At 38.0% G+C, this 25,542-nt stretch overlaps 1 protein-coding gene across 1 annotated transcript in view; it reads right to left on the reverse strand.

Annotated features, from left to right (window-relative positions):
- The window catches only part of eys (eyes shut homolog), a 163,820-nt gene that overhangs the window by 90,924 nt on the left and 47,354 nt on the right, over nt 1-25,542 (reverse strand). Inside the window, exons 21-27 of the mRNA XM_030747697.1 lie at nt 22,238-22,435; nt 20,494-20,615; nt 17,484-17,605; nt 16,354-16,613; nt 2,883-2,979; nt 2,368-2,475; nt 975-1,120 (exon numbers count right to left, since the gene is read on the reverse strand). Of these exons, the coding sequence (XP_030603557.1) occupies nt 975-1,120; nt 2,368-2,475; nt 2,883-2,979; nt 16,354-16,613; nt 17,484-17,605; nt 20,494-20,615; nt 22,238-22,435 (1,053 nt within the window). The remainder of the gene's footprint in view (nt 1-974; nt 1,121-2,367; nt 2,476-2,882; nt 2,980-16,353; nt 16,614-17,483; nt 17,606-20,493; nt 20,616-22,237; nt 22,436-25,542) is intronic.

Genomic DNA, 25,542 nt, shown 5'->3' on the forward strand with positions numbered 1-25,542 from the left:
ATATGTTAATACTACCAAGTGACACAATGAATTACAGTGGTACAGTGATGACACATCATACCGTGAAAGAAGGATAACATTTCAATCCATTCCAATCAGGCTACAAAAACACTGCATGATGAATCACCCTCAGATGGCAAACTTACTTTAAGGCAAGAATAAAAAGAACACACAGCACAACTACAGCAGCACCTTAGACCCATTTTTTTTTTTTTTTTGTGCGTTTTGTCAAAAGTTGCTTTGCTGTTACACATGTTACTAGAGCAAATATTTTGTATGAGTTCTAGTTGGTTTGAGCCAATCCACACTGTATCCTCTGGCCACTTGCTCTCTTGGGGGACCCTGTTTCCTCAGATGAGCTTAGAGCAACAGAAAAAGTAATGGCTTGTACTATGCTGTGCGTAGGTCTAATAATAAAAGCTGCTTCTGTGGGAATTGGGCCATGCGTGTCAGGTTCTGCTCTCCAGAGTAGCAATACCTCAGAGATTTCCCCCCTCTCTCAACTGGGGAAGGATAAATTGATGATACAGTGTGGAAGACAAATGAAATTAATCTTCCCAGTATCTGACAGGAATCGGCTTTGGATAGCGCACACACAAGTGCGCACACGCGCGCGCGCTAAAATAGCTCGATATCCGTCTGGGTGGAAAATAAGACAAATGGATTGAAGTAAAACAACAATAGCGTTCAGAGACTGAAGAGGCTGATGCAATTAAATAAATGCAGCTAAGAGACACTGAGACATTTTTATCAGATAAAACAGGTGACATGAATTTATCTCTTGTTAGCCGTACTAAAAAGCAGGCACTGTGTCTTGCACAGGGAGGCAGGCTAATTAAAAGCAAGCATTGTGAAGAATTTTTTACACTAAGCCAGATCTGTGTCAGACTTACTTCAATAGCGTGCAGCCATAAGCAGGCATGATAGGCTTTTTAGAGTCTTATATTGATCTCGCCTTGGGGCAAAAGAGCTACCTGAGTATCCAGGACGACAGACACACTTGAAACCCCCGGGCGTGTTGATACAGATGCCCTCGTGTAGGCAAGGTGAAACTTCACACTCATTCACATCCAGGTCACACAACGTTCCAAAATAACCAGGGGGGCAAATGCAGCGGAACCTAAAGAAGGAATTGTTAAGTGAAAAGCAAAGTGTCACACAATAATAGCACACTTATTTTCATTTTTTGTAACTTTAAAATAATCAAAATAGTTTTCAGTAAAACATGCACACACTCTCCTGAATCAGTTGTGAGCTTGTGTTCCAAACCCCACTGAGATAAACTACACTGCAGTGATTATCTCAACTGACCGGCAGCATTTCGCGGAACAATTAACAACCGGCAATTAAGTTTCCCAGTGTGCAACTTAATTTAAATTATACTTCATGACTTGTTACTAAAGGGAAGGCTTAATCTGTCCAATGATGTCGTTTACTCAATTCAAATCCCTCTCTGAAGCTGTCACTGGGCCTAACTGTAGATCTCACAGGAGATGAAGTAAAGGGGCAACATACAATTATTCACCTAAGCACTGCTGTAAACATCATTCACCAGTAAACAAGTTACATCAGGCCAAATTTATGAGATATGCTAATTGGTAGTTACTGTCACGTGGTGCATTTGTTTGAAAGCCTCTTCCGCTCTTGGACTGAATTATAGCAAATGACCCTTTCCTCATTGTGCTCGCATAACTTGCATTTCCTTAAAAAAAATGAAGTGCAAGTACAAGTATGAATACGATGAGTCTGATTTTTCACTACAGTGTAGACGAACTCGCTCGGCTTTCTGGATTCAGAGGTGTGAGGTGGGCAGTGAGGTTAAAACACACCTGATGTGAACTCCCGGGACTATGCAATCAGGAGAGTGCTCTGAGCAGGGCCAGGTCACATGGGAATGAAATCACGACGGAAGACAAACTGGAGACAAACCATTTAGGACTCAAATTGGCCCTGGGACTTCTCAACCCATCTGTCCGACTAAGCCTGGAAGCCCCGGGGCTCCCATTAAGTACAGCAGAGAAAAGCACCGGTGGAGTAAAGCCCAATCTAGATACATGATGTGTTCCTGCTGAATTCGCTCTTCGACTTTAGAATAGCAGCTTACGTGTGTCAAGGATGACAAGCTTGTTGTGTAAACTGCAACACTCTAAGGGGGAATGCCAAAACCTTATACCTGTTTTTTTCTTGTTTTTTAGGTGGGGGGGGGGGGGGGGGGGGGGGGGGTGATTGATCATTCAACTTTCAAAACAAACTCAGGAAATGAATTCTGCCTGGCCTTTACTGATATGCATGATTTTTAAACACACTATGAAAAAAGGTTAAGACGCAAGTCGAAGGAAAAAAAAAAAGAAGTACGTTTATGCTTACTTGTTCACAAGGTCTTGGCATATGCCAGCATTGATGCAAGGGCTAGAGGCACACTCATTGATGTCTTCCTCACAGTGAAGGCCAGAAAATCCCATCTTACAAACACAGCTGGAAAAGAAAAATCATTAATATTGATATTTTGTCTCAGATGGAAAATAGAAGATGTTTCCTACAGGCACGTGCACAGAGTGAGACAATCAATAGGCATTTATTGATATTAATTGCACGTCATATTTAGTTTGATTTCGCACACTGCACAGTAACAAAGACCTGTTTAACTAAATTAAACAATAAGTCAGAACGTGTACAGTAACATATGATAAAAACAACATATAGTATTATATAGTAATAATACTATCTGTTAAATATGAAGAAAGGGTGTGAGCTTAGAAGAATCAAAATGGCAGTATAATGGTCTGAAACTCATACAAAAAAATGAGGATTTCATCACTAAAACTCCTGACATTTTCTCACCCACTAAGAAATGAAAAGCCGGTTTGTGGATAACACTTTACCTGTAACTGTTGACCCGGTCCACACAGTCACCCTGGTTTTGGCATGGGTTTGAACTGCACTCATCGGTGTCAATTTCACACCAACTTCCTTCAAATCCTGAAAGATAGATGAGATGGTCATGGATCAGCAAACCCCACTACATCCTGAAAACGTCAGGACCGATGATAACAAAGGCCCCAGTGAATGCCATTTTAATGGAACTAGTAAGCCCTGTAGCATATCTCATCTTCCAGCTCTCAGCACTCACTGTTTCCCCTTTGAGAGTGTGTAAGTCTAATAATACTATAGTGCCACAGACAGATTGGTCTGAGGGTTAGTGGTTTGGGGTTTGGGAGGTGTGTGTCTGTGTGTGCCACCGTGCATATGTCTGTGTGTGTGTTTGAGAGAGAGAGAAAGCGAGCGAGTACAGGGACATCTTGTTAAGTTAGGGTAAGAGGGAGAGGCTAAGCCCAAGAGCTCTTTTGCCCTTGTTCATTAGGGGGTTGAGGGGCAGCATGGCTAAGCAGATCAGCATGGATGTTTTGTTGTACATCTGAAGGCAGCCTAGGAGCCTGTAATGTTTTGCCTGCCAGAGGTAGTCCTCTAGCGATTGGCTTCAGTCTGGTTGATTAGATAGTTTTCTGATGAACAAATTAACATTCACTCTATGCATGACTTGGCTTTATTAAGTAAAATAATAATAATAATGAATTAAAAAAAAAATCACAAATCAACTAAACGCTCCAAAGTATGGAACCAAATAATGGACACAATCTGACTCTCATTAGCAACCGGACCCAGAATAATGAAACTGAATCACCTTTAAACATCAGAAGCACATAATATAGATACCACTGAATCATCCATCCATCCATCCATGTCCAGCCTGGGGAGGTAGCAGTCTAAGCAGAACTACCCAAGGCTCAATCTCCTCTGCCAACACCTGCAGCTCTTCAGGGGGGGATACCAAGCCATTCCCAGGCAAGTTGAGAAACATAATCCCTATAGTGTGCCCAGGATTTGCATGGGAAATCTTCCCAGCTGGGCATCCCCAAAAGAGCTCCTCATCATACCTCTAATGGTAAACTCAGACACCCTTCAGAGGAAGCCCAGTTTTATGCTTTTGGCCATTACTTTCACTTAGTTCTCGTCACCACAACAGACCAGTACAGCATCTACATTACTACAGATGCTCCACAAATCTGCCATTGTTGCTGCACGGTATGAGTAATTACACACAGATACAATTTCCTGTGCAATGCTGCTATCAAGCTACTTTACAATTCTGGGCTCAGACTCCCAACAATGACTACTGTGTTTCCCCTGCAGAGCACCATCTGCCAAGCATAATTAAATGTAATGCAAGCATACCAAAGGGTTAATATAACTAACCCATAATGAGTGTGTGAGTGCTCTTATTGTTTTCTTGTCTCATTATGTTACTCCCACTGCTTCAAGACAGCGTTATATATTTTTGAACTGTAATGGGTTTTGCAAGTAGTAAATTTCAGTCCAGAGAAGTACATCTATTCATGACGACGGGGTTGTTGAAAATTGTTTAAGAAAAGAGAACGTGCAGTTTAATTTTGCACATTAAAAAATGTGACACCTGAGCCATACAAGAAGAAATCATTCAAAGTACTGAATTTCACATTTTGGCTATTTCTACAATTCACCATAATAGTCCTGCAGGGTCATAAAGGGTCTCCTGTACTGTGTGTATTATCAGGAGGTAACTGCATACTGTCTATTTCTATTATGTGTGCACTTTGAAAGTCTACAGCTGCAGGAGCAGTAGGTGATTATTTGCAATCTCCATCATGTTTAAAATTAGAAATAAAGACACCAGATTTCTTAATGTATTTCCTAATAAAAAAGCGCAGAGACAGTGACGATGCTCTGTGCATCTTGGGATGTATGAATGAAGAGGAATCCATGGACAGGAGGCCACAGACAGCACAGAGCATCTGGTGAATTATGGGACAGCACAGGTTTCCCATGCTGGTCTGTCAGTCAAAGCAATGGTGAAGCACCTTGGGGACTATTTCGAATGTCACTGCAATGCAATGCATCTTCTGCCACTAAGCAGTGACTAGAGGCTTCTCTTTGACAGAGTACAGAGAGGGATACCCAAGGCGCATGGCTCACATAGTCATTCCATCATCTGGCAAGAACTACAGCATGTGATCACGGCTGCTGCCAGTACATGTCTCAGAGGAGAAGAAATTGTGGGTGATCCCAAGTGGATAGCGAACTAACTTTGATTGACATTTCAATTGAAATATGAGGAACGTCTTCATTTTGAGGGCGTGAGCTTAGTATGGACTGCTACATCGGTGACTGTTGTCTTCTGTCAGTCTGATGTAACCGTTTCTCAGAAGGGGCTCATTTAAAATTTTATAACCCAGCATTTCTGCGATACAGATTATGATCTCTGTCTGTGGTGTCATCTGTGTGCTGTCATGTATCAAATGTTAGATGTCACTGGTGGCTTAATCTGAGCAGGATTCTCATGTTAAAATATGATTGCAAGTTTTGTGTCTGGCCTTATGGGTTTTATCTACTGTGCCTTTAATTTGGCATTCAGTAGGTGGATTATGGATTTATGGCACAAGATCAGAGTGAAATCTACAGTATCCAAATGCATAATGGCCCTAAAAATGTAATGTATAAGAGCTTGACAAAAAAGTGAGAAAATACAGGCAAATTTAGAAATGAGTTGCAAATACTGAAAACACTACAGAATAGAGAAATTCTGCACAGACGACTGAAATGCTTTCAGGTTACACTAAAAAAAAAGATTGCATACACAGTATTGCTTCACCCTGTGATCTTATTAATATCATAATTCCAGCTTTTTGCTCCTTAGGAGGAACTGAGATGCATTTTAGATTGTCTCGTCAAGTATTTCAGAATCGCTGTACTATATCATACGACGGGCGACAAATCGCGATACTGTTGCATTATATGATGCATGATTCCCTTCTTTAATGGTGACACACGAAGTTACTGAGTTGACTATAACATGGAAACAATGGAAAATCAGCTAAAACGGGAGGCCCTCCAACAATGCAAACCTCATTCTCTGAGCAGTATTTACTTTTAAGGGAATAGTATTGTAATTTCTATATACTCATTTTTTTTCTTTCTTCTTTTTAAACATATTTTAAGAAGCGTGTAGTGCAGAAAAAAATACCAAAAAAAAGTGTAGCATGACAGATGTTTACTTTGATTACACAAACATTATGTAGGAGTAGGTAATAGATAACAGGTACTGATTTATAAATAACAGGACATGAATAACTTGAACTTATTATATAATATTATATTACAGCATTTTTCTAACTAACTAAGTAGCTCATTCTCTTTCTCTTGACAATACTTTCTTTAAGGATAGAACACATTTTGAGGTCAACTTGAAAGAAAGGCAGATGCGACATGCAGAAGTTAGGTCAGAGGTCAAATGTGACATGATATTTGGATGCAAAATATAATGTGATATTTAGAATCCCCATATACCAGTATCATTTCCTAAATGTTGCCAATAAACAAAAGCAGGAGAATTTTAAGCTGAGTTTTAAAGATAAAAGACATTTCATGAACGCTTGACCTTATTTGACCTTGAAGAAGAGGTCAGAGGTCCAAAGAAATGTGATATTTAGAATCCACATATATCATTCTCTATATGCCTACATGTTGTCAATACAAACAATGGCAGTAAGAAACATAGTTTTAAATAGCTCTCTATAGCATTATTATCACCTTCCAATCAATCTACTGACCTTAAAGGAGAGGTCAAAGGTCAAATGTGATTTGTTATTTTAAATCTTTATACAGACAATACACATCCCACTTGTAAGAATCATAGTGTCTAAGTTATAAGGCTTTTTGTCAATTTTTGAACAATAAATCCCTAACTTGACCTGGAAGACCTTGGTGGATGTAAGCCAGATTTTATTGGATTGTTAACACGACTCCATACACCCCCACAACGTTTTATCAGAATTCATTCAAAACTTTTTGAGCTATTGTGTTTACAGGTAAAATGACACTCACGCACACTACTAAAAAAAAATAACCTCCTCGGTGAAGGTAATCATCTGCTAAAAATGTGCATGGAATTATTCTGGTCTTATGTCAGATATGTGCTCTTCTTAGTGAACAAATTTTTGTTTTTTGTCTGACAAAAGCACAGAATGTGGATAAACTGAACCATCACAGCACAGAGAACCTCTGATGGAATACTGTTGGACAGCTTGGATTATTATAAATTATATGCATTTAAAATGCAGCAACACCAATGAAAATTAAAAATAGGTAGAGTACTGTATGCTTGAAGGTCCTTCATATCCAAGGACCAAAAATTGGGTTACTTGAAGAAGTGGGTTAAGAATAGAAATCCTTCGCATGTAAATACCAGCTACAGCAACCAATTTACCCCACTGCTACACACCTGGACCACCTCTTCGGCACTGCTAATGCAGGCACAGAATGATTAAACACTGAGTTTATTTAAAATTTGTTTACTGTACAGCTGCTGCAGACCTGCTGCTATTTCATACTTTTGGCATAAATGAAGCTACTTCTTCACAACTGCTGTTTAGCCCTGTGTAGATAGATGCATTATGTTTTTCCTCTTTTCTCTAGCTTTAGACATTTTGTCTATTTTGATGACTAATTTATAAATTAAAGCTGTTAACTTTGACCATGTTTACATGTAGTAAACTTTGGTTGTCATACAATGACAAATTGCTTATGGTCTGTCAAAGATTTGGCCCTCTCTGATCATTGCATCCTGTCTGTTTGGAAAATCATACATGCTGTGACACCAAATGTTACAGAAAGAAGCAGTTTAAAAAAAAAAAAAAACCTTTGTGGAACAGCCTGGATGCAGGTGTCTTTTCTCTGAGGTCTACACCAAAGACAGGCACTTCCATTAAATGGCCGAAAATAATGAGAATACATGAGATTTTGGGCCTTTTATTATATCATCCACACTCTCCATAAACATAACACTGTACTGTACCTCTTGAAATACAAATGAAAGAACAATCAGGCTATGCTTTGAACTCTAAAGCTTTGTTGGGTAATTTGGCTTTAAAACAAAATAATTCATTACATTAAATGGCACTCTTTGGTGTGAGAGGGCTGAAAGCACTACAAATGCCACTGAGAATCAGCCCTCTTCACCATGATGACTATGCAGCCTTCTGCTTGGTAGTTTGCTGATTCATATGTTTGGGTCTGAAGCCTACGACCTTGTCTTTCTTACAACACAGAAGGTCTAAGATGCAAAATGTGAGGAAACAGCAGGCTTGCCTGCAAATCATATAGTTATGTTTTGCATTTGCATTTTGACTTATTTAATGCTTATTTTACAACATATACAGTATTAGACATATACACTCACCAGACACTTCATTAGTTATACCTTGCTAACACAGGGTTGAGCCCATGTTGCCTTCAGAGCTGCCTTAATCATTTGTGGCATAGATTCAACAAGATGCTGGAAACAATCTTCCCAGATTTGATGCTGATTTGTTGGCTGCACATCCATGACATGACTCGCCCATTCCAAAACATCCCAAAGGTGCTCTGTTGTATTGACATCTGGTGACTGTGGAGGTCATCTGAGTCCAGTGAACTCATTGTCATGTTCAAGAAACCAGTTTAAGATCTGTTCAATTTCAACTTTTTCTTTTGGAAGAAGCTATTAGAAGATGGGTACACTGTGTTCATCATAAAGGGATGGACATGGTCGGCAACAATACCCCGGTAGGCTGTGGGGTTAAAACAATGCTCAGTTGGTACAACCGGGCCCACCACTGATATTAGGCAGGATACATTCATGGTTTCATGTTTTATTATTCAAATTCTAATCATACCTTCATTAGATATGTGCGTTAACAAATAGGTGAACAGGTGTACCTAATAAAGTGTCTGATTAGTATACAATCGTGTACTGGCCGTCTCTCCTACTCTCTGATGATGCTTCAGTTTACCTCTTTCTTGCTAATTAGCAATTTTGTTTCCACCCTCTCTCTTTTTATTGATACCTAAATAAATAGCCTGATAGCTGGATAACTAAATATACAGCACCATAAATATATTTATTTATCTACCTATCTATATACAGATAGGTAGATATATAAATAGATGCCTGTCTGCTAAGGTTCTGTGGGTTATTACTCTTTTTTATTATTATTATTTTGTAACGCAGAAATGTTAGAGGTTCGCTTTGTCCTTAGGAGCTATTTGTGACTTCCCTACATATTACCAATTAAAAGATACATACAATGATTATGCTTAAGTACATACTTTTCACAGAGAAATGACAGTTGAACGCCAACATTAAAGCTGAATTTGGTTCAGTTAACGATAGAAAAAGTATTCTGACTTGGTATAAATGCAGATGCACTCATCTAGGTCACCTTAGGCTGTAACACTGTGCTTACAGCAGTGCGTGTCATGAGCTAAAGAGAAACTTTGGTACAGCAGTGTATTGCAGTTCCCATGACAGAAATACAAGAAACGAAAATGTTCTCACTTTTACATTTTTTCACACTATAGGAAGACATTTTTAACATTAGGAACTATTTCCCCCTAGAAGATACCAGATAGCTCATCATTTCACAAAAACTGTCCTGTTAAATTTATTTTTCCTTGTTCACAAGATGTTTTGGTTTGTAACAAAGAAGAAACTTATTGATTCTTGAAAAATGGGGGTCAATCATTGTCTGAAGAGACACTGTAGCATAGCACAAACTATACAACTGAAAATCACTGATACCAAACAAGGATACAGTGAAATAGAATAACAATGACCCATATACATTTAACCACAAACACCCAGCACCATGTCTATATCATATCATTATCAATCATTATCAGATCGCATGGTTGTTTAAGACTGGGCAGACTTTCTGCAGTTCATGCCTTACTCTGCCTACAGCAGGCAAATCAACTGTTCACACTCCAGCAACTTTGTACTGCATGTATTTCAGGGCGTATATATTGTTTTATTTTGGTCATTTTGTTCCATGTTGTTGTGCAGAACACACAAAAAATGATACTCTTCTTCCTTCTGTCAGGATGTTACCATCTTGTTTTTAATGTACATGCAATGCCTATGCATACCTGCAGTATAAAAATTAGTATGTTTAATAGCCACACATCACATCAGTCCTAGGGAACTGTCATTATGGATACAGATTTATAAACTTCGCTCAATAATCTCAGCCACCTTCTGAAAGTTAACTTATGGTGTTAGGAAAGCTAAATAATAATAATAATAATTAAAAAAAGAAATAAAAAAAAATAATTCTGTCAACTTTTATAGTAGTTTCCACATATTTACTTAGAGACCATTTGGGCAGTTCACATGCTGTGAGGCATTTAGGGGTTAAACACCAATCTGGTTAAATCAAATAATGATGAAGAATTATCATGAAGGGAAATCCTCTCACACCACTATGTGATCACTGATGCATTTTTCCTGCCTTTTTTTTTTCTGCAGCTGTTGTTTGATCTGGAAACAGAGGTTTCAAAGCTACAGTGGAAGAAGAGAACCACCTTTTGCCCTCAGCAATGGAATATCACTAGCGTGCTGAGACATTTGCCAACTGAAGGGGCACGCTCTCATACTGAGGTTGAACACCTGCTACATTTTAATATTTTCCCCCCTTCATTGTGTTCCTTCACTGTCAGAATATTAGACCAGACAATAGTTTCCCAAATGGAGCTGTGATTTACATGACATGAACTCTGATTAAAATACAATATGGCCACTGACTGCATCCCTGTCATGGTCCATTATTCTGTGAGAAAGATTTATTTGAAACACCTTTAATCTCAGTAATTGTACTATGAGGAGGAAATGGCTACTGTGGAGGCTTAGAGTCACATTATATTGGTTTAGTTAAATTAAGCTGTGAAGTGATGAGTCATAGCATATATATTTTTGGGAGGGATTTCTGTACCATCTGAGTCTAAGGGTGTTACATGTAACTGATATGCTCTAATTGCTCCAGCTATCTCAGCCAGGACATTTATTTAGAAGAGATTTCCATTACTGGTGTGGCACTTTTTTCATTTTATAAATGAACTATAATACAAACTAAAACAGATAATGTGGACAGCATGAAATAATTATTATGAGCAGCTTATCTCAAAGACAATAATCATAATACTGTTGAGTAGCACACTATTAATTATAAAATACTGTAGGTTCAGCAAAATTAGTGTATGTGTATTTCTATTTCCTTACACTAAAACAACAAAAAGGCAGAGTGATATTGTTACACATCTGCCCACATGTCCACTATAAGTCATATACTCTGCCTCCTCTATAAAAGAGAGTAATCACTTAAAATGAATCTACTGAGGTCAGACCGACACATTTTGGCAACACATATTTCCAACACATCTTTTTCAGTATCATATTATCTATGTGTCAGTTCTCTTGTTGGCGCAGCTCCACAGTAGCTCATTAACCAACTGTTTGGTAGGACACAATCTCAATCTTGTGGAAGGTGAAGGCTAGTGTAGCATGCCATGCAAATAAAGGGGTTTGTTCTCCATCTGGCCAGGAACACCTCTGGGTATATTCTGAACCATGGAGACCAAATGGTTTTTTCCATGTGAAGAGACCACACAATGCTTCTGAATTAATTCCCTGAACTCCAAAAAAAAAAAAAAAAAATCACATTTCTCCACTTCATGTAATGGACTAGAGCCAGACCTCATATCAAATAGCTCACATTTAACACTTAAATATTCCAACTTGTCATCCAAAACCCAATAAAAAGCTTATAATGAATACGGGCATTTTAACAAATCTAAAATGTTAAGTGCAACAGTAGCATAGTGTACTACCCATTGTGCAAATACAAAGATGCCATCCTAAAGAAGCGATGACTAAAACAAGATTTTAAATCTGTCACTATTAAAGTGCTGCTGGAAATTAATATTATCCCAGTCCCTAGATTATTATAGTGTTTAATAATTCACAATTATAAATATTTCACATCCGAGCAATTCTGATGTCATTAAAAAACATTATAACCTTCTGACATGTTTTATCTGCACGTCTCAAATGAATCCTGTAATCAGTTTTATAAAACAGTTGCCATGAGAACTAACTGAAATAATACGAGAAATATTTACCCTCTCTGAGATTTTAAAAAATGAAACACAAAATGGAACTCTACTGGCTTAACTCCAAAAGATAAGTGAGTAAAGCTAACATTTTATTTCTACTAATTCAAAGATTTAATGTTATTAATTCAATTCAGTGAAAAAGTCTATGACTATAGCTTTTCTGCTCTTTAGGTAGTTTAAGTGGATGATGTTAGACTGAACGTCAGAGGTAGAGAATGTGCAGCGAAGGGCCTAAATAAGAGTAAAGTTTACACATGTGAACTTGTCTTTGCTCAAAGAATCCAGCAAACTGAGCAAGGACACCAAAGACTATAGATTGTGTACGAGACTCTGATGTAACCCTACCTTGTACCGCAGTCTTGGCTGAGTGATGCCATGTGTTGTTTGTTTCATTTGTTGTAGTTGTCGGCCAGTAACCCTCACCTCAACCTTCTACCCTAACTCTCCCATTTTCAGGTTGCTCTTCTATCAGGTTTGGCACTCCCTGCTGAGGCTCCTCATTAGGAGGAAAGTGGAACATCTGTGCTGGTCAGGCAAGATGACTTAGGCCTCCTGGCCAGAGCCTCAGCGGAGAGTCTCTGCTAGTAAGAACAAAAACTTCCTACAGGAGCCCTCTACGATCAAAAGAGGATAACTGCTTCACCTCTGTTTTTTTTTTTTTTTATTATAAAGAAGAGACTTTCAGCTTGCTCTGGTTTTATTTTGGCCTCCAGGTTCTCACAGTACACCTTTGTAGACAGAACTCATTTCCATTGTGGCTGTGTTTTACAAATCCCTTTAATGCTGCTCCCAGTAGAAACCTCCTAATTGCTGCCTTTTAGATCCTGCTAAGCTGATGAACACTAAACTTGCCATATCAACCTTTTTGTTAGATGCATAGAGTCTAGTGAAGTTTCTTGAGCTAAGACCACACAGCCAGCTTTATAATGTGTTCTTCGCAGCAAGTTTGGTAAAATAACCGCTAAAGTTAAAGTGCTTAGCATTTATAAAAGACCTCTGTCAGCAGCCATCAGATACTGTCATAGGGCTGGCTATGAGAAGTTCGACAGCCACCATCTATTATCACAGCATTTGGAGTGTCTCAAAGGCATCGTCACAATGAATACGAGTGCCTCTTAAGTTGCACTCATGCAGTTCTGGTGCAATGGAAAGAGTAGAACACCTGTTATTCGAACCATGGATTATACATTACAGCCTAAGAGCCTAAATTACTGACTTCTGTTGTGTTAGATGAAGCTGTTTATTATAAAAAAAAAAAAAGTAAACAAGGCTAAGATTGGCAGAATGGATTTAACAGCGTTCACCTAAGTAGCTAAACAGTAGTGTATCTAAATGAACTAAACACGAGACTGCATACACTGAGATAAAAAGAAGCTTTCTAGGAAAATTAAGTAATAATGGAGTATTTTCCTATTTTTTGGTTTTAGCAAAAAATTTCAAGAGTTTCTGCATTCACCTGAAGCCAGATATATTAACGACACAAGCCTTCATGTTTATCTTGAGCCTTGTTTTTTTTTTTTTTTAACCATTGAGCGACTTCCTTAACAGTCAACAGCACACTGTCTTTATTTGAATGCGGATCATGTGATGCCACTTGATCTGTATGATGGCGCTGCCATTTCTGTTTACATATTTAAGGCTCAAGTATCTAAAAGCAAATGAGAGGTTATAAATTTTAATTTAATTTTTTTGTTTACCTACCTGTACTTGTGTTACTGATGATATGGTGACAGTGTTACCAAACATTTTGTGTTTTTTAAAAGCATTACACTCAGTCTCCTTAATTCAGCTCATCACAGCGCAACACATCTATCATAACACAGCAGCAGATGAGCACATTTAAATGTCATGCACTAATGGTACAGATTTTGTAAGTTAACCTTGATAATATTTAGTGTGGGGGTGTCCATCTTGCATGTGGTGGGCTGTAGTAAATCTTGCAGGCATAGGGCAGACAAATTTGATTTTAATTAGTCTGGAGAATAACATGAAGCCTACACAATTTCCTTGACAAATAACATACAGTGAATGGTAAATAAGTTTTTAACACTGCTGTACTGGGATCAAGCCACGGGCTGCTCCGTGTTTGTTGAGTAGTAGCTACACAGGATGGATTTATGGTGAATAATAATGGAGAGTAGTGAGTCACAATGGTTGTGTGAAGTGAAAACGACCAAACCCACGCAAAGCTCTTGGTGTAATGTATGCAGCCAGCGCCTAATTTCCCATTCCTCTCCAAGGAAGCTTTCTGAAACTAACTCAGCCGCTCTATTTATATCTGGCAACATCTTTTTCATCTCTTTGCTGATGGAGCCATTAGATACAGCATAACTCTATAGCATCCTAACCTCCGCAATGAAAACGCAGAATGTTAAAATGCATTATCATTTACAATTCCCAAACTAACAAGGTTTTACTGATAAACATCTTAATAGGTCATTTTAACTAAGAAAACGGTCATTGCCGCTGCTCCACGCCAATACCCTGCTTTTAAAAAAAACTGATCTCGTGAACTGAACATAAAACAGATTTTCATGTTTTTCATTTGCGTCTCAGTAGATGTATATGCCTGAGTTATTTATGAATGTGGGCGAGGGCATGTGAATGAGCGAGAAGCACTAAACAAGGTCAATGCTTTATTTTCTTTTAAAATAATTTACAATCTGACTCCTTCGACCACCCACGGTTCTTTCATCCTTCTGTATCTGTTAACTGTGAATTTGAACTGGCATAAGTTTGTAGTCTGCCTGAACATGGAAATACTGAGAATATGAACACATTGAAGACAGCAACAATCAGATTGTGCGTTGTCACTGATGAGTAATTTCTGAGTTATTTGTGTTCTTTTGATTGGTTGCTATAACCAATTGACCTGCATGCATGAATTCAAGCTGATAAGCTGCTACAATTAGTATTGATGCACTAATGTATCACCCAAACATTAACATAAACGTAAAACAAACATAAACATATTGGTAGACATTCCCTAACTATATTGATGATGACAGCATGATTTAAGACTAAACAATTTTACAGATAAAGTTACAGAAAAACTAAACAACAACAACAACAAAAAATGGTCAGAATTGGCTGTGGGTCAAATTTTACATGTTGTTATTCCCCAACAATTTCATCATTTGCGATTCTGTAATGATTAGACTTCAAAACAAAGAAATAGAGGAGAATTATTTCTTGAATTTAAATTACTAATATCTGTTTTTACAGATATTATGTACATACCAAATGAGTCTTTGTATATCTGATTAACATTTAAATATAATTTGCTTGGAGCAATCCAGTGGTCAAGTAGTAAGGACGCGTACTGCGTGGGCTGTCTTGTCTTTTATGCAGTGCCTTCCAATTATTCAACACTGTTTTTGTTCATTTCTGTTTAGTTATAACACAGCAGTGAGCGGTCAAACTGAGGTGCCTTTATGCCAAAACATGGTAAATATTAAGAGAATAAGGTCTTGACAATGGAGAATGGATAATGGCTTTATGTTATATGCTGTATCTAAGATATTATTTAAAAATATTTACATAAAAGCATAAAAGATTTCTGTGCCTTGGGTACAGTAATGTTAGTATAAATACGAATCATATGAAAGAGTGGTAATACCAGGTGATTCACTATGATGGGTCAATCTTATGTGGTCTTTCCCTTAATACCATGATGCGCATTATGATGTCCCAGTTGCCACTACATGAGTGTTGGGTTTTAATACCATGAGGAGAAATCAAAACCATCAAAAATAAAAGGAAGAGCTGTATGTTCTCCTCATAGGAAATTAGGTCAAAAGACACTGCTGTGTGAGTTTGTTGACTATTTTTTTTTTTTTTTGCGTAAATTTAAATGGAACATATGACATATAAAAATCCAGGAATCAATGAAACTCTTGGCAAGTTACATTTCATTATATATGACATCCCTTTTTAACCCATATGTCAACAAACAACCAGATTCCAGCTAAATTCTTCTCCAGATGGCAACAAAGGGCACGTCTTTTTATTTTAAATCATCCCTGTATGACAAACTACTGTTGCTTTGTGGCATAGTTTTTAGTATCAGGAGCACATTTTAACATTTTATCCATGCACACGAAAGCATTAATCCTTTCTTTGGGAAAACTCGTGCATTTTAGAGGGAAGATAAAAAAAAAAAAAATGAAATTCAAATTGATTTTCTTCTTATTTCACTGAAATTATGATTTGTGTAATTTTTTAAAAAGTTTTTTTTTTAAAAATCCATTAAACAAAACTGTGATTATGCTAGAAAATAAGGCTAAAATAAAAACACCACGAGTACGAGGCTGCGGCGCTGAGTTCACTCACCAGCTGGGCATCTGCAGGAAGCTGTTCCATTGGAGCGTGTCAGGCAGGTGGAGCTGTGTAGGCAGGGATTGTGGAGGGGGTCACACGGGTCATAAGGCTGGTTGCACAAGGGGCCACTGAAGAAGGGGGGACAGGTGCAGGAGAACTCCCCAGGTATGTCTGACTCCTGACACTGAGCTCCATTTAGACAAGGTCCAGAATCACACTCATTCACATCCTCCGTACAGTCCACACCTGTCCAGCCTGGTGAGCACAAACACCTTACATACACCAGAGAGGAGATATGGCACGGTAGAGGTTATTTTGCCATAAATTAAAATGACTCATAAATAAATAAGCACTTTTGAAAGTTTTCTAAAGGCTACAGAAGTCATGTTCTTTGGGAAAATTATGCTAAAAATGCATTCAGCAGGTGTTCTAGGAGCTGCTGCAGACTAACTACTAAATAGCATACATGTTTTTTTATCATTTAAATTCCCCACAAAACATACTTTTCTACATAGACCTTCAGTGTTACAATGCATGCTTTCTCCACAGTGCTCTCCTGGACCTCTGTTTGAGAAAGTGTGAGAAATTTAGTGGTTAACAGCCCTATTGGTCAGAGCGGCTTTTAATTCTGGACAGCTGAATGTAGGACACAAGAGGTTAGAGTGCTGAGTGGGAATTTAATGGAAATGTATGCGTTCGAGACAGAAAGAGAGACAGATGGAGACAGAGAAGCAGAGAGTGAACCACGGTGTATGTAAATCTCAAGTATCTGCTCTTAAGGCAGGTGAATATTCCACTTGGTGGCAGTGAGTACCCGGGCACTACAACCACTCCACCTCGCATTCCTTTCCATCCCCCAACTTTTCTACCTGAAGCATTTTTATGTCTCCCCAGTGAGAGTGGGCATTAGCCGAAGCAGATACACCAGCTTTTTCCTCCAATGAGTCACAGATCCCCTGAAACCTTTTCATGCTGTGAGCCATTGATTGACTCATTTGTTTTACCTGCCATCTGCAATTCATTATCTCCGGTGCCAGTGGAAGGACATATTGCTATCTCCGAACAGCTTCTTTTTCCTGCATTTCTTAAGTGACTGATGCACCTCGTGAGGACGCTGCCCTCGAGCCAGCTCGCACACCTACTTGTAGCTGTTGAGAAGGTCTGTGCAGGTGGCGTTGTTTTTGCAGGGTTGTGATAAACATTCATCAATTTCTTGTTGGCAGTACTCCCCCTCCCAGCCAGACTGACACACACACTCATAACTCTGCAATGCAAAAAAAAAAGGAAACAATATTCGATTAACACTGGAAAGTAGTCACGTTTCACATCTGCACTATGTACAGTTAGTATTTCAGGTGGTTAGAATTGAATATTTCAGATGGCAGTAGGCACATCTGCACATAGTGGCTGTTAATTAAGTTGTTACAGAGCAGACAGAGGGCATTCTGCCACTCATTTGTTTAGTTATTTATATCGGTTATATTTGAGAAAACAAATGTTGCAATGCTTAATATACTTGATTTAATTCATCCCAATGTTCTTGAAAACACTGCAAAATAAAACCTCCTACTCACACAAAAAAAAAAAAGCTTTCCTGTGGAAATCTGTTTAAAGTGTGGAAGAGTCAAGCTTGTCTTACATTTCCACATTACTGTGCTGATGTATTCCTCCTACCACCTACCCTCTGGACAGTATGCAAGCCTGTTTTTTTTCCATGCCATTCAAGATACGACGATACAAACCTTTACGAAGCGTACAGCATTACCGCTGCATATTCTTCGAGCAAAAGGAATATATTCACAGCCAAGCAAACATGTAAAACATGTTGGATTTAGATTTGTCAGGATTTTTTTTCCCTCTAAAGCCAGTGAATATGTTGTTAGTACTTTACATTCAAAAATTGTTATATTTATATAAACCTCAGACATGTAAATCTTTTTTTTCTTGTCTTTTCCTCCATTCAAAACAGTGTGTGGACCATTTGTCCTTTTTTTTTATCATTGCAATCGGTATTACAATAATGAATTGCAGCATGAGAGATTAATGTTTTTCTTCCATTACTTTCCAAGAAGCCAGCTTAATTTAAATTCCTCTTTGCATATGTTATGAAGGTACTCATATGGTCAAAGGGTTTTTTTTTTTGGATTTATCATTGCCAACACTCTGTCAAAAGGTCCTGGGTACTTCTGGTTGAATGTATGCTAATATTTATTTCATACACTGAAGGGGAGCCGTTAAACTTTGTCTGATATAATTTGTACACTGTAGGCCTTATGGTGGTGGGGGAAAATGCCGTCATCTCATGATAAATTAGATACCTCCAGGAGACTCCAATTCCTTACCCCTGGCAATAGAACATAATCTCATTTTTGCTGCTAAGTCACCTTCAGGGACTGCAATTCTCCAAAATAAGGTAAAGCTCTGTGGGACACAATGTTCAGAGAGAGAAATAGCTGCACTGTAAACAAGACTATGTGATGGGGTTTCCAAAAAAACGGCCCTATTTGAATAATGAACCAGGAAAAATGTAACGGTGAAACAGAGTGACTAAAAAAATACCGGTGGAAATTTCATTATATCCCTCATATCAGATCCCATTGCCTTCTTACTGCGTCCTTTTGTCTTTGGATTTGAAGAGTTTAGTTTATCCCAGGAAAGGAAAATTACACCACAGTTTTTTTAACCAGCTTTTGTACCACAACTATTTTGTCTTGTCATACGGTTCCTTGTAAACTACTTCATCCCAGCAAGTCATAATTAGACTTTAAATATTTCTTACAAAAGGTAACCTGCTGGATGAAACACAAACTATTACTGATTAGTTGCTATGAAGGAAGGTCAAGTTTTAATCTTAAAGCTTAGTTCTGAAAATCTTACAAGATTTTTAATTTGGCCTAGACACTTTATAGAAATTAATTTCTGCTCATAATTTTGCTTTAGTGTCAAAACGTTCTCAGCTATCTTAATGCCACTACTCTAATTTATAAGCTTTTTTTTTTTTTTACCCCTACATTAAGTGCGGATTGCGCACATTCTAAGTTACCAGAGGGGGGGAAAAAAACAAGGCTAAATATATGGACTTTATCTATGACACATCTGTTTTACTACTGCAATCTGTTAGCAAAAAAGCAGCTGTTGGAAAAAAGCTCCTGGTATTCATTGCACAGTTAGCGAGCAGCATGCAGTTCCCAAGGCCTTTCCGCAGCTGCAACATATCAATGTTATTGGCTTTAAAAAAAAACAAACATCTGAATAACTACAAGACTCGAGCTGTGCCTTCAAGACAAAAGTTTTTGAAGTGCTGCTCTTTCTTTTTTTTTGCTTTAAAACCTAACTTTTGACATAAGCATTTTTAATTTCCCATCAAGTCTATCCATGCTTTACATAACCAGGATGTGGAGTTCTTTAATGGGGAATATGCTGCAGATGTGCTAAGACACTGTAAAGTCATTAAATGGCTATCCAAAATTTAAATAAGGAAATACAAGCTGTAAATTTCTATTTTTATTAGGAGTTATACCTTAATCATGAAGATTAAGCTTTTTTTTTAAAGGATTACTAATCCAAATTATGGGAAATGATCACAACAAAAGACATTCTGGTCAAAAGAGACACTTTTATCATTATAAATTAGTGTTTTGCTTGACAGGATACTTACTGGAAACCTTTTGGTTTATGTTACATTAAAACCTTCGCCTACAAGGCATAAATGGGACACTGTAAATGGCATAATTTTTCTATTATGAGATATAAATAATAATGCCCATCTATTAGACATAAGATATTAACTGTTCCCTACCGTATTTTCCCCAGACATCCAAAACAATATGAATCATGCTGTAAACCAGATCACGGTCGAGCTGCTCCAAGAGCACACAGTCATGTTGATATAGTTTATTCTTTTTTTTTTTAATAATACGCCACTGTTCCTGTTACTGCACACTTGTTAATATTTACTGGAGAAGAAATCTTTTAAAACACTGACTGCACAACAGCCATCAAAGGTTATGTACAGTAACTAATGTGATTCATGTCTATCAATATTTTATGAAGAGGTACCAACTGTGGTGATTTACAGGAGACGGGGCAATTTTTAAGCCGAGGCTATAACATCATTCTATAATACTGCCTAGGAAAAATGTTTCTACTTACCAGATGGAGGTCCTTACATACTGAGTTGGTGCTGCACAAACTGTTCACGCAGTCATCAACGTCTTGCTCACATCTGAGCCCAGCATAACCGGGACTGCAAAGGCAGTAAAAGCCATCTACAACTAAAGGAAAATCCGTAGCATAGTTACAGTACCTTGCATCATAAATTAATTCACTCAAATCTCGGTGGGTTCTACATCTCTACACAGGTAAGTGCTGATTATGAGAATAAAGCACAATCACCACTGTGATTCTATTTTTAAAGGATAGGGCCATTAAATAAATGGCTCCTGCTGTATCAGTGAGACCTGTTGCTGGCAAAGTCCAAACTGCCTTCTGCCTTAGTCTGACAGTTTGACACTCTAACCGGCTTTAAATGAACCTGTCTGCAATGACCATTCAGTCCTCTTCTCCCCACTCACTTTCCTTGTCTCACCATATTTTTTTTTTTTTTTGCTCACTGAAAGCCTGAAAGCCTTGTCATTTGCTGCAAGACTCTCAACATACTTGCAAGATGTTGAATGATGGGAAAAGAATGTAACAGAGGGAGAGGAGCGATTTCAGCGGTATTCTTAATTTAGGAGCTACAAATGCGCCAATTTCTTCCATCAGAAGTTAGAATCTCCCACAGCTAATAATCCATTCCTTCCTCTCTTCATTTATTAATGATTTTAAAGAGGGATGCATCATTCTGTTTCTCCAACACAACACTGGTACAGGCAGCTAGTGACAGAGGTAATTGCAGTTCTTACAGGAGTGAATTTATTACTTCCCCAGTCAGGGTCCCTGGATTCTTCATTATCCCAAAGATTTACCACGTAATCTATGCTGTCACTCTGTCTTGGTGCGTGTAGATGCTATTACTCTCATTAAATGCTGTAAGTCCTGGGTGGCAGCAGCATTACTCATCACAGCCACTGTGACTATGCAGTGCTGTCCCTTGTGGCTGGCTGGCTGGCTGCTACTGAGCACTGGCCAATAGGTTCAAGAATCCAGGTTCACTAACCTAAGGTGAACTGGCTGTGCTCAAGATTGGCTAACAGCTGGTGGAAGGCTAATGGAGCACTGAGAGGATAGTGATCCACTGCCATCACTATTTTAGAAAACGCATAAGCCAGATGAAACAGCACTGGAGCGCTGGCAGGTTTAAAAAATGCCAAGAAGGGTGGAAAACACAAATATTTTGCTGCTGACAGAAATATATGTTTTTGCAAAGCTGGTAACTAACATGCACACAATATATATATATATATATATATATATATATATATATATATATATATATATATATATATATATATATATATATATATATATATATATATATATATCAGCATTTTTCTTATGATCAATGACTTTTTAAACTACTTATGCTAGAGATGAAATGCACAGGAGTGAAATCCAATTAACTATCCAAATTCTGTAATTTAATATCCATTATTCAAATTATAACACAACATTGATGACTGATCTTCTTTGACACATCATATTAAGAAACTAATCAAGTGCAATCCAGTAAGAAATGTCCAGCTCCTCTCTTCAGATGGATGATTCTACCCATAACACCCGTATTAGCTGCAATGGTGACTCAACTCAAAACTACCTATCAGGCTGTAAGTGAGCAAAATGAAATCAGACATATACATGGCATTTTAATGTCTAAATGCATTCATGCAGCTTTGCGTCCATCACGAGTGCATGTCATTGAAATGTTGGCAAGACATAAGTTGTTTTTCTTTTTTACCATCATAGCAGAAGCCATGAAGACAGGGGCTGGAGCTGCACTCATCCACATTGATTTCACAGCGGGGACCAGTGAAGCCACGGCGACAGTGACAGCGGAAACCTAAAGGGAAATGGTCCTGATCCAACTCTTCCACACACACTGCTCCATTCTCGCAGGGATTACTGGCCTCGCAGGGTAAGAACTCACAATTATGACCTGGGGAGAGGCAAAGAAACAAACAGAATGGCCATCCAGCAGACATGAATCTCAGTAGAAAAGCAATGGATGTATAGGTCTAGTGACAAAAGTCTAAACCTATATCCCTGAATCATTCCTTGTGGACTATATACTGTATTGAGGTTTCTCAATTAACACAGAGATTACCAATTTAAAAAAAAAAAGAATGCAATGATTTGCAATTCTTATAAACCCATATTTTATTCACAAAAGATCACAGAAACTGTAACAAACTGAGAAACTGTTTGAACTCATTTAAGAAAAAAATGAGATCATGTTGAACTTGAGGGCAGCAACAAGTCTTGAAAATTGGACAGGGTCATGTTTACCACTGTGTGGCATCTCCTCTTCATTTAACAACAGTCCATAAAGGTCTGGGAACTGAGGACCATTTGCTTGACTTTTAGGAGAGGAATGTTATCCCATTCTTGTCTGACATAGGATTCTAGCTGCTCAGCAGTCCTGAGTCCTCTTCATTGTATTTTTCGTTTCATGATGTATTAAATGTTTTCAGCTGGTGAAAGGTCTGGACTGCAGGCAGGCCAGCTCAGCCCCTGGACTATTCTACTACAAAGCTGATTGGGTATAAAAAGAGCATCTTAGAGAGGCAGAGTTTCTGAGAAGTAAAGATGGGCAGTGGTTCACCAGACTTGTAATATATGCAGAATGTGCTTTAGCATTGTCTTGCAGAAATATGCAAAATTTGCCTAAGAAGATATCATCTGGATGGGAGAATATGTTGCTCTAAACCCTGGGTGTACCTTTCAGTATTGATAGGGCCTTCTATAAAACACTGATGCACCACCATACCATCAGAGATCCATGCTGTTGAACTGAGCACTCATAACAAGCCACATGGTCCCTCACCTCTTTAGTCTGGAGGATACAGCATCCATGTCTTCCAAAAAGAATTTCAAATTTTAATTCATCGGACCACAGAACAGTTTTCCACTTTGTCTCAGTCCATTTTAAATAAACTTTGGACCAGAAAAGACAGCGACATTTCTAGATCATGTTCAAATATGGCTTCTTCTTTGTATGACATGCCTTTAACCTGCACGCTGAACTGTGTTCACATACAGTGAATTCTGGAAGTGTTTCTGAGCCCATGAAGTGATTTCAATGACAGAATCATGTCTGTTTTTAATGCAATGCTCAGGAGAGTCCAAAGATCTCAAGCATCCATACTGATTTTCAGCCTTGTCCCTTGCACACAGAGTTCTCCAGATCCTCTGAAACTTTTGATGATATTATGTACTGTAGCTGATGAGATATTCAAAGTGTTAACAATTTTACATTGAGGAACATTATGAAATTGTTCAACAATTCACAGATGCCATTTTTTGCAGTCTGGTGAACCACTGTCCATCTTTACTTCTCAGAAACTCTGCCTCTCTAAGTTGCTCTTTTTATACCTAATCAAATCCAACTGTTTCTTTTTAGTACCGCTTACTTTTCCAGCCTTTTGTTGTCCCCAGTCCAACTTCCTTTCTTCCTTTCCTTCCTGCCATCAAATTCAAAATGAGCTAATATTTTTCATGAAATATTAAAATGACTCGACATGTGGTATATTTTCTATGTTCTGTTGTGATTTTTTTAAAAAAAAGGGTTTATGGGATTTACAAATCATTGCATTCTGATATTTATGTTTTACCCAGCATCCCAGTGTTTTTTTTAATTTTTATTGGGGTTGTATACTGTATGTAAAGTCTCTGGGCATTCAAAATGTTAATGCAGTATCTGATATAAAAAATAATATAATTCTGTGCTTGTACCAAACAATTTGCAAATGAATTCTCTGTCAATGCAATCACGCTCCATGCTGTCTTAAAACAAGTGATAAAAGCACACCTGTGGCACCTGTGGCACATTACTAATGTGCTATTGAATATTGTTATTTGCACTACGTTTGAGCCCTTTAACAACTGCTTAGATTATGAAAAGTGATAGAACCACAGAAAAATGAAAGTGGCAGACATCACTTGAGACAGATCACGCATGAGAAAAATGTCTGCTCAACCTAAAGAAGTAAAATAAAGTTATGAAAGGCAAAAGGAAAGCATGCATATGCAAAAAAAAGTGCAGAGCATTTATTAGGCCAATGCACATGATAAAAATGTTCAAATGTTGCAAAATGTGCAAAACTAGACAAAGCAAAGCGATTGCGGGTCCTGCCTCTGATAATTTCTGTAAAACAATCACATGAAGAAAATGAACAAAGCATTCAATAAGCCGTGAATTATGAAAGAATCTGACAATTTCAGGAGGTTCAGTTAAACGTGCGTCTAACATACTATGACAGCGTCTCAGTTAGACAACGTGCAGTAAACAGCAGTACAACCTTTCACTGATATATTCATCTTCTTCTTCTTCACAAGTACTTTCCTTTGGAAAGAAGTGGCGATAGTAAACTGTACAACATTCAATAATTTCAGAATATTTTTTACTCTTCAGTACAAGTGGGTGAAATTAAAGCTCCACAAAGCTGTGGCTTTCTTGAATCACTCGAAAAGCTCAGATATAAAGTGAGTTAATCATTGGCCCTCTGAGGAATACTCCAGAAATGACTTTAGTCTTTGACTTCATGAACTGTATAGTTCTTTCTGCTGTACTACAGCAGTGGCAGCTTTGCACATGGATGCACACTGATGATGCACAGTGGCCACAACCACACTGTACAGTGAAGTGGTGTTACAAGGGTAATCAGTTGTGCCCGTTTTTGGCAATACTTTCTACAAGTTCTTTGAATTACACTGGAAGACTTTCATTTTTATCAGAGCTCTGAATTTTTCTCTTTATGTTGTCAGTACGTCTTTGAAGTGCCTTTTTTGTGAGCTGCCTTTTTAGGAGTCATTTTCTTCTGGAGACTCTGCTGTAAAGCCTAGATTTGTGAAGTGCTGCCCTGACTACTGTCCTTCCAGGATGACCTCACAGCCAATGAGCTCATTAGATCAATCAAAGTGGTCCTTGTGTTTTACTGAGGTCTTTCTTGACTGGCTGTCTGGTTTTTAGGATGCGTTTGCTGGGAAGAGTCTGGCTAAATAAATGTTTGTTGGTTTCTGTCAAATATAATAAATTTTTTCTGT

Source organism: Archocentrus centrarchus, chromosome 15 (assembly GCF_007364275.1).
Source record: "Archocentrus centrarchus isolate MPI-CPG fArcCen1 chromosome 15, fArcCen1, whole genome shotgun sequence".
Classification (NCBI taxonomy): Eukaryota; Metazoa; Chordata; class Actinopteri; order Cichliformes; family Cichlidae; genus Archocentrus; species Archocentrus centrarchus.